The 11,032-nt window shown below is 34.7% G+C and overlaps 1 protein-coding gene across 1 annotated transcript in view; it reads left to right on the plus strand.

Moving 5' to 3' along the window:
* LOC136842736 (glucose-6-phosphate exchanger SLC37A4-like) overlaps positions 1–5,842 on the plus strand; it is a 13,646-nt gene extending 7,804 nt beyond the window's left edge. The window contains exons 5-11 of the mRNA XM_067110474.1: positions 871–1,006; positions 1,479–1,604; positions 2,268–2,468; positions 3,135–3,220; positions 3,785–3,892; positions 4,616–4,754; positions 4,932–5,842. Of these exons, the coding sequence (XP_066966575.1) occupies positions 871–1,006; positions 1,479–1,604; positions 2,268–2,468; positions 3,135–3,220; positions 3,785–3,892; positions 4,616–4,754; positions 4,932–5,089 (954 nt within the window). The 3' untranslated portion in view covers positions 5,090–5,842. The remainder of the gene's footprint in view (positions 1–870; positions 1,007–1,478; positions 1,605–2,267; positions 2,469–3,134; positions 3,221–3,784; positions 3,893–4,615; positions 4,755–4,931) is intronic.
* The last annotated feature ends 5,190 nt before the right edge of the window (positions 5,843–11,032 follow it).

Here is an 11,032-nt window from a genome sequence, read left to right on the forward strand (position 1 = left end):
ATTATTATTATTATTATTATTTCGTTGAAAAGAAAGCACTCTGTATGTCGTCGATCTTCTATTGCGCATTATGAGCTAAGCAGTATGCAGAGCGTCATTCTTTCCAACAAAGTTTGCCTTAAAGAGGGTCTTCTCCCAAGATATTATTATTATTATTATTATTATTATTATTATTATTATTATTAATTTCATTCTATCTTCGCCCCACATGTAACAAAGCATCACTCGTAGTTTTCTTCTCAGATGTGCCACCTACTTTAAGAGGCTATCTTATCGAGCCAACAAATGCTACGGAAAAACACTAAATCTCTCTTATCGACGATCTTATCGAATTCACGCTCTGATATAGGCCTCCGTGCTTGTGATTTGTTCTGAGTCAGCCATTTCTGAGCTGATACGGAATCCTATCGTTAAAAAATTAGACCAGGTCTTGTAAACACCGATTAAGGTGAACCCAGCAGCGTGGTGGGGGTGACACACTTTCTTGTTGCTGTTTGTCATGTTAGACCAATCGATTTTTCCCACGATAAGAACTCGTGTCTGAAGGAGAGCAGATTGCTTACACGTCCGCCATTAGTTATCTAAGATATCACATTTGGTTTTTCAGTTAAACCACTTAGTAAATCAGTAAAGCTCAGCAGATTTTGTAATTTCCATTTTTCTTCCACGATTACTGGTTCAGTTCAGCCAGCTTTGGAAGCCACTCGATTTTTCCCACGATAAAAGATCGTGTCTGAAAAACAGTTGATTGTACATACTTCCTCCTTAATTTACCTGAAAAATTGCTCATGATTATTCATCTACATTAAATACTGAATGAGTAAAATAAAGCAGAGTTCGTAACTTCCATTTTTCTTCTTCTTCAATCAGTGGTTTAGTCCAGCCAACTTTGGAACCTGGTGGAGCGTGTTGACAGCCAGCAGCAATGTGTCCGGAACTGTGTCACCATTACTGTCCGCATACGTCATCGTTAACCACGGATGGGGCGCTTCTCTGATTTTGGCCGGTTAGTATTAATTTAAACAATAACTACTGATGGATCTATTGAAAAACATGGCATTTGATAAATGCTAGCACGTCATATTTAACTTAATGAAGACATTGAAACTTGATTACAAGTAAATGAATACAAACTTCACACATAAAACTATTTGCGTACTAACAGTCAGTCATGATTATGCATAACTGAATATGATTTTATGACTTTAATATTTAATCAAAATCTGTAATAAACGACCAAGTGGATGAACTTATTGGAAAATATGGCATTTGATAAACATCAGTATGCCATATTTAATCAAACGAAGACGAAGAACCTTCATTTTAAGTAAATAAAAAAAATTCACGCATAAATCTACTTTCATTCGAACTGCAAGTTTTGATTATACATGACGTAAATTATATTAAATTGAATATGAATTTATGACTTTAATATCTAATTAAAATCTATCATAAATGACCAAACAATGTTTTGACAGGTCTTGTGTCCGTAATCATGGCCGGCTTGACCTTGGTTGCTCTCGTCGACGACCCAGCTTTAGTCCACTTGCCTGACCCAACGGCAGAGGTCGTCGGTTCCCCCAGGCCTTCCTCACCCAAGAAAGGTACAGGGTTGGTTACAGCAATGATATGAATTAATGTAAATATAAATCAGTGTATCATGGAACAATATTTTGTATTTAAATAGAAGTCAATCCTGAAGCGTTCTTAACTTAAATAAGTTATAGAGTTGATTACAGGAATGATATGCCATAAATGTTAATATCAGTCAATGCGTCCTGTAATAATATTTTGCATTTAAATGGAAGTGATTCTTGAAGCTCTTCTAACATAAGTAAGGTACAGAGTTGGTTACAGGAATGATATGAAATAAATATGATGTCAATGAATACATCCTGTAACAATAGCTTGTATTTAAATGGAGGTGATTTTTGAAGCCTTCCTCATCTACCAAAGGTACAGAGTTGGTTACAGGAATAATATGAAATTGATGCAAACGACAATGAATGCGCTCTGTAACAATATTTTGTATTTAAATGGAAGTGATCTTGAAGCCATCCTCACCCAAGAAAGGTACAAAATTCATTACAGAAATGATATTAGATAAATATAAATGCCAAGGAATGAGTCTTGTAGTAATATTTTGTATTTGAATTGAAGGATTCTTAAATACATTCGAGCAGATACGATTGTTTACATGCGCCTTGGCGGGTGCGTTCATTTGGGTCTGAACTGCATGAATAAAACCCACCCTTCCGCAATTCCAGAAAGACAGAATGGAAACGGAAACAAGAACAGCAACAACAACAGCACGAGCAACAACCAGATGACCGTGGGCGAACTGGCGGCTTCTCCCTTCCTGTGGATTGTGTGTCTCTGTTACATGGTCGTGTTCTGCTCCAAGACAGCTGTTTCGGACTGGGGTCAGATCTATCTCATGGAAGAGCTTGGAAGGACGCAGATGCAAGGTACGTAAATTTATTTTTGTTCATTTCGAAATTCAGCTTCGTTGGGTGTGGTCTGTGCTTGGTGGATGATCGCCGGGAAATGCCTGGCGCCATTGGCAAATATGCCTCTTTAGCATTACTGTGACAGGGCGTGGGACTAACAGCCTCATCCCAAGCATATCTGTTAAGACTGGAATTGTAGCATCGTTGCACAGACGGAGAAAATGCAATTATTATTCTGTACTAAACCAAATTTTCAGTACCTTCACTAATGGGAGCTTATACGAAACAGGAAACCCACATAACAACAAAACCCCAAGATTATGCTAGCTGATGCTATCCTTTTTTTTATCACCTATTTTATCTATCTATACGCCAGTCTAAGATGCTGTTCTTTAAGATTAAATAGGCCTTATGCCAGCAGAGGCTCTTGTTTCTGGAGCAACCTGTAACGCCAGTCTAAGATAGCTTTAATGTTTCGCATGGAGATTATCAGAATATTTCCCATAATATGTGATTTAAACAAGTTTACAAAAGCATTAAGTTAAAGCCCAGCTCTACGTAGTAATGGTTACCGTGTTAGAAGCATTTTAGTAACATTTTAAACTATAGTATACATACACACACATATCAATACATCCGCACACATATCAATATATATTTCATAATTTTTCTTTTATTTTGCAGCAAGTCAGTTCACCAGTGCCATGGAAACTGGAGGATTTTTCGGAGGAATTCTTGCTGGAATTGTCACCGACAGAATTGCCTCAAAGGTAATTATAAGTTCATTTAGACTCAGAAGTCCAGATAATTTGCCTATTTTTGCTGATTCAGTTGCCTTCAATTTCAAGGGATAGACTTCAGATCTTAACATATTGTTAGAATGGCATTTTTAAAAAAAATTTGTGAACAAAAGAGATATCAACGTATCAATACAAGAATTAATCTAATCATTTTCCCCCCCCCTGACATGTCTGGCCAAAGTAGTCTCATTTTGAGAGGAAGGTAATAAGGATTATGATGCAATTTCCATTTCACGTATCCAGATGTTAATGAACAATCAGTTTGTCTCGTTCATAATTTAAATACAAAACTTTTTATAAAGGGTATCTCATTATAATCGCAAACACTCAATCTATTGATTTGCAGTCTTAGTTTGACACTGACCCATCAGACGAATTCGAGTATCATCAATAATTAATCAGACAACCTATTCATTTATTTATTAATTTAGATTTATTTACTTATTTATTTAGATTTATTTATTTATTTAGACATTTCTTTACCTATCTATATTCGACTTATTTGTTTATATCTTTACTTCTGTCTCCCAACAGCTCAAGATTAAAGGTAACCCCAGGCTAATCGTGGCCTCCGTCTTCATGTTGGCCTGCGCTGTTGGTCTACATCTACTTAATTACATCTTGACCATCAGCACCTCTCAGGTGAGTAGGGAGTCGAGTTATTCACCTAATCCACGAATTGGATGATTAATTATTCAGGGGAAATGAATGATAATCATTCATAATTCTGTAGTACTGTTCGGTATCTTGAGACTGAATCTGCACGGAATGAACTATGGGGAATGGACGTTCCAAGGCAGGTTGGTTTCCTCTTATAATTTAAGAATGACATATTCCTTTTACCAAAGAGATATATCTACTAATTGCGATTGACTCGTGTGAAAAACAAATGTCGCTGTCAGAGTTACCCACCAACTAATGAATCAAAGCTGAGTTCCCTGTTCCTGTCCAGAAAACCTGAAAAGATTCAGCCTTTCCATATACCTTCTTAAAAGGCTCATTCACAGTACGTCGAGCTCACTTAATAATGCTGCGTCGTTCTTTTTTTTTTATATTGTACCCATAATTATAACTGTATTTCCTGATAATTTGTCTTTTATGAAACTTGATTGAATGGTACAGGCACATATCGAATGAAGTCTCTAACAAGTTTCAATTTAAATCGTTACAGGCCTTTTCCTGGGTCTGCGCTGTAATTTTAAGGTTCATTCTTTGCTCTGAGAGTTATGCGACCCTATCGATATATTATGTCTTAGTCGACAATTTCTCTTGTTATCAGTTAGTGGTAGTCCGCCTATATCATTTATTCGTTCAATTCTTTTCCTTCCCAGAGTATTAACTCCTAATGAGTCTCCATAATTACAGATCTTCGTCTCCTCCGTCGGGTTCCTCCTTGGTGCCAGCATGTTCGGTCCTATCTCTATCTACGGCATCGTTGCATCCGAGTCTTTCCCCGCTCACCTTTCTGGCACTGCACATGCTGTGGTGGCTCTCGCAGCTAACGGTAAGAATCATCTCCCTCCTCAGTTATTTCCTAATTCCCTTTGGTTTACTTGATTTATTTACGTATGAAGTTGCTCTTTGATAAAATAAATACTGGTTTCATAAGTACCCAACAACTTTTCTAGCGTAAGTGTGCGTTCATTAATTGAGAAACATCACTAAATTTTCCTCCTTCCAGTGGGTGCTGTTGTGGCTGGCTGGCCCCTGAGCTGGGTTGCGAAAACTTTCTCCTGGTCTGGCGTCTTTTTGCTTCTGGAGACCTTGGCCGCTGCCTCCATTGTCCTCATCGTGTTCACAAGAAGAATACATCTTACTGCTAAACAAAAGAAAGCGTAATTATCTGTCTTGGGGAAACGCAACGGGATCTTTTGCCAAGCGAAAACTTTGTCCTGCTCAGGGATGTTTGAGATTCTCTGCGGGACGTCTGTGTTTGGCGTCTAAGAGCAGGTTTCAGTTTTTATATATATATATTTATTCAAATTCCTTTGAAGCGGGACAAGTGGGTACTCTAGGGAAGTGATAATATGAATTTATCATTACTCCTTTACAGCAGTAACTTAAATTACGTGAAAATTGCAATATTAGAGCAACTTGCATAACTTATGTAAAAATTGCAACGTAAAGATAACTTACTTTATGAATTTTAGCCGTGTCAAAATTAAGGCTACTTTACTGGAGATTAATGAGTTACTTATTTTGTCAAAGAAGATTTTGAACTTCAGTATGATAGTTCAAAACTTGTACGTTTTTCTAATGAAATATAATTAACAATGGTTTACGGAATCGAATGAATTAATATGCATTATAGTTGACACTATAGTCTCAGAAGAGTTAAACCATGTAATATAATTACATTTTATATATTATATATAATACAAATATATATAACACATGTATATATCGGCCAGTGTGCATACAATGAGAAATTTCCATTCGATGTGATGATAGTAGTTTTGGTATTTTATTATAGTCACTGGTTTTCTTTCTATGTAAATCATAATTTATATATGAAATTCATGCATAGGTATAGTCTGCACTTGTACAAATAGTTTTATTTTATTTATATCACAATTAAAAATGATAACTAGATCTGTTTTTAATTAGTTCCTGTTATCATCGTGGAGACGAATTAAGGAGATTATTTACAGTAAGTTGTATATGAAAAGATTTATGCGAGGCATAACTTATGAAAATTAGAGGTTAATGCAAGGTTGTCTTATTTTGAAAAAGGCTTGACGCTCGGACTGTATAATAATAAAGAGATTCAGACAAGAAAAAAGACGAGAGAGAGAGAGAGAGAGAGAGAGAGAGAGAGAGAGAGAGAGAGAAAGAGAGAGAGAGAGAGAGAGAGAGAGAGAGAGAGAGAGTACATTTGAAGATGTAATTAAGGTCACACAAAGTTTAAGAGACACTGGAAATAACCAGAACTAAAGCCATGTGGAACCTACTTCTGGTTGAAGGATTCAAACCAAGATTAAACTAAATTTATCTCTCTCTCTCTCTCTCTCTCTCTCTCTCTCTCTCTCTCTCTCTTATATAGTTAACTAAATGTGCTCGATACAAAACACATTCTTCTCTTTTCCCAGACACATTTCTATGTGAAAATATCATATATTTTCACAATTATCAACGAACTTATGTTCGCCAACTCTCAGAGACGAATTTTATCTCCGACATTTATTTACTTTTCATGAAATAAATGAATCTCTTATATTGTTGTCATGTTCATACAAAAATCTGAGTCTTTGTATTATTCACTTTTCATGAAAAAAAGGCCATATTTACACAAGTTATTTTTTCATGAAAATATTTTTGTCTTTTTTATTATCAACTTTTCATATAAAAACATATCTCTTTCCCATTACTTACTTTTTCATCATAAAAGAATTTTTATTAGTTTTATTATCATATCCCTGACATTTTCGTGCAATGTCTTATCTTTCCCATGACTTACTTTTTCATCAAAAAAAATCTTTAACAGATTTGTTATCATATTATCGATTTTCTCGAGCTTTCCGTTACAAAGACGTCAAGTTACGGCATCCATCTTTAAAGCCATTGATTCGGGATGACCCTCTGGTCTTTCTTGGAAGATCTAGTGGGATAAGCACCCCGCGTGAAATGAGTTTGCTGAGAGAGAGAGAGAGAGAGAGAGAGAGAGAGAGAGAATTAATATATTCTTGTGAGTATGCTGGAATGTATATATACTGTATTTATGTATATATATATATATATATATATATATATATATATATATATATATATATATATACATCTATATGTGTGTGCATACATATAATACATATACGTATATATATAAATATGTATATATATGTATATGTATATATATATATATATATATATATATATATATATATATATATATATATATACATATATATATATATATATATATATATATATATATATATATATATATATATATATATATATATATATATATATATATATATATATACATACGCACCTAGAGACGAGTTCAGTAAAGCAGAGGAGAAAATAACTATACCCCTGAACAAAGACTGTCCTTCGTAGTGAATTATGTACCTGGTTATTAATCAACTAAGGCGGGTCTCGTCGAAGCTCCAAAAGAGACGAAGAAGGCAACCTCGCCGCCCCACGCCCGAAAAACAATTATGAAAAAACCGGAAGGCCAGGAATTCCTGGAGATAGCCCCTGTAAGGAGAAATGGCGAAAGATCTATTATTGTTTATTTGTAAATAAAAGTGAGGAACAGTTCGTGAGACTGGTAAGATTGGTAAGACTGTTGCAACTGTGAACAAAAGTCTTAAATTGAATGATCATTTGAAACTTGGTCCAGTTGTAAATACTAAATCTAAATAATCGTTTTTATTACAGAATGGTGTATATAGATACAGAATTACAGTTACGTAATTCAAATAGAAGCTGTCCTCATAGCCTTTCGGATTTCAATTACCATTCTAAAGGCTGAAGGGAGTGGCAGTTGTTAAAAAGTTAACATATAGGAAAAGACTGACTGATAATATATCTTACTATCTCTATACCGTTTAGTATATTCTTGTGATACATAGATTATATACAAACTTGTGTCTATTATTGAAAAATAGAACTGAGGAAACATGGAAAATTTAGCGGAATTTGTATGAAAAGATAAAACTTGATTAAGTAGACAGACGAATTAACAATTATAGATAAACATGGAAAATAATTCATTCCATTACAGCCAAATTGCACGGTGTAATGTAACAAGTTTATTGAAGTACCATAACGCTGCCCGCTTCAGACAACCTGTCATATTGTTCGCGTAATAATTACATAACACTTGTTCTCAGTCTCTAGTTACACAATAGTTAATTACATAATACATATGGTGGGTGTCTGAGAATAGAATGAATTCGGTCTTGCTAAGTTTATCAGACATGAATGGGCAAAAAAAAAATCAAGCTGTATTGTTTGAAAATGATTTGTAAATTCCAACGGTTTTGAAAATGAGTAGTTTCACGTCATCAGAAACTGAAACGCCTGACTTCCAGAAATAGGTTCATAATTACGTAAACATACCTGGACACTCAGGTCTCATATATATATATATATATATATATATATATATATATATATATATATATATATATATATATATATATGTATACATATATATATCTATATGTATATATAAATATAAATATATATATATGAATGTATATATATGTATATTTACATATGTAAATAAATATATATATATATATATATATATATATATATATATATACATACATATATATGTATATGTACATATGTAAATATATTTATAAGTATATGTATATACACATATACATACATACATATATATATATGTATATATATATATATTGTATATACATGTATAATCCATTTATACGAAAATTCATGTGCCTTCATAGAAACCCATGTTCCTGCATGGACTGTGAACCACTTTGATTCATATTGGTAAATTCCGATAATTGATGAGCTACATGTCATTAGAAATCGTTCATTAACATACTATACACACCACTATGCTAACGAGTAGTTTGACATCGTTAATAGTGCCATTGTATAAAAATATTATCCGTTCGGGCAGAAGAAAATATCTTACCTGACTTCAAATAATTTCCTGGTTCTCACTCGTCTAAGGACGTGACACCATTTCAAGTTCGAAATGATTAATGCGTCTCTGGGTGCAATGAAATATTGATCATCACGGTCTTGGTATATTCAGTTATTAACTCCACACACACACACGGAGAGAGAGAGAGAGAGAGAGAGAGAGAGAGAGAGAGAGAGAGAGAGAGAGAGAGAGAGAGAGAATAAATTATTTCCTACCAACCCACAACAGCTTTGAAATTAATCTGAACATGAGACAGACAGAGAGAGAGAGAGAGAGAGAGAGAGAGAGAGAGAGAGAGAGAGAGAGAGAGAGAGAGAGGCTATGAAATTAATCTGAACATGCAAAAGGGGGAGAGAGAGAGAGAGGGAATACATTTCCTACCAATCCACAACAGCTATGAAAGTGATCTAAACATGAGAGAGAGAGAGAGAGAGAGAGAGAGAGAGAGAGAGAGAGAGAGAGAGAGAGAGAGAATACATTTCCTACCAGTCCACAACAGCTATGAAATTAATCTAAACATGAGAGAGAGAGAGAGAGAGAGAGAGAGAGAGAGAGAGAGAGAGAGAGAGAGAATATATTTCCTGCCAAGTGACAACAGCAATAACATTAAACTAAAATGATAATTGGAAGAGAGAAAGACACTGAAATTTATAATCGAGAAAACAAAAAAGACGATTCTTTGATTTCTAAGAAGAAGAAAGACATTAAAACTAGCATTAACAAATAGAGAGAGAAACTGCCTAGAATGAGATATTTTGGGAGAATGTCGTCCTTGACAAGGAAGCCAAGCAGTTATTAAACTGGAGGGAAAGCGGCACATTCTGGCCTGGAATGAAGAAAGGTCATTTGAATAACTGATTAGATAATCGCTCAGTTATCTCAGGTACTGACACGACAGAGAGAGGAAAAAGGGTTCTTCGATTACGCTTGGTTAAGATAACTATTGGATGAGTATGTCTTTCATTGTTTAGTTTTCTGTAAAAGAAAACTGAGATGGCGTTGTCTGTCCGTCCGCACTTTTCTGTCCGCCCTCAGATCTTAAAAACTACTGAGGCTAGAGGGCTGCAAACTGGTATGTTGATCATCCACCCTCCAGTCATCAAACATGCCAAATTGCAGCCCTCTAGCATCAGTAGTTTTTATTTTATTTAAGGTTAATGTTAGCCATGATGGTGCTTTTGGCACCGCTATAGGTACCAAGAAGACAGGGTACCACCCGGCCGTAGCTGAAAGTTTCATGGGCTCATACAGCATTATACGCTGCACAGGAGCTCGATTGCGCCGAGGAACCTTTGGCGCATTTTTTTACTTGTTATATTTTGTCCCCTTTCATTTTACGCTATTCATTTTAGATCTTTGAAAATGATCTTTTACATGTTGGGAGAAGGCGAAGACTTGAATAGACAAAAAACTTAAAGAGAGAGAGAGAGAGAGAGAGAGAGAGAGAGAGAGAGAGAGAGAGAGAGAGAGAAATTTATTCAGTTTGCTTTCAATCGTAGCAATAAGAGAGTTTGCAAGCTTTACGCTTTCGCTCTGCCTTAGTTCGTACAAGAAGCATATCCCTACTCCATACCTGGTAATGTGTGCCTTTTTGTATGTATAGTATGTATGCATCCTGCGTATGTATACATAAATACTTATTTTTCGAATGCTACAATAAATATATCCAGAATTAACACAAACATGGAATTTATTATATGTTATGTAATCACTCCCTCCTGCGTGTCTATTCAGATTGAAAGTCACTGTCATCAGAAACTATTATTTTGTTAAAATAAAAGTTTTAAATAATTGTAAAAGAACGATTAATAATAAAAGGAACTGAAAATGGGGACATGAAACCTTTTGAATGCAAAGTCCCATATCTACAGTACAGTGATTAGAATAACTGACTTATCAAGATGTTACTCAGAGACACTTGGTTGCTAAGTGTTATATTTTTGCCTTAATTTCCTACATTGAAAGGAAAGGCGTTTTGCTATAGTATATCTTAATATGTAATAAATATCTTATTTCTATGTTTTGCATGCCTACATTGCAGACATTTTATGGACAAAAAAGGGGAAAAGTATTAGATTTTAAAGTTAAGGTAATTTAGGCAGCGTTATCTCCGATAAGATAACATTGTTGGAATCGAATAGCAAGACCTC

The sequence above is a fragment of the Macrobrachium rosenbergii genome, chromosome 10, assembly GCF_040412425.1.
Source record: "Macrobrachium rosenbergii isolate ZJJX-2024 chromosome 10, ASM4041242v1, whole genome shotgun sequence".
Taxonomy (NCBI): Eukaryota; Metazoa; Arthropoda; class Malacostraca; order Decapoda; family Palaemonidae; genus Macrobrachium; species Macrobrachium rosenbergii.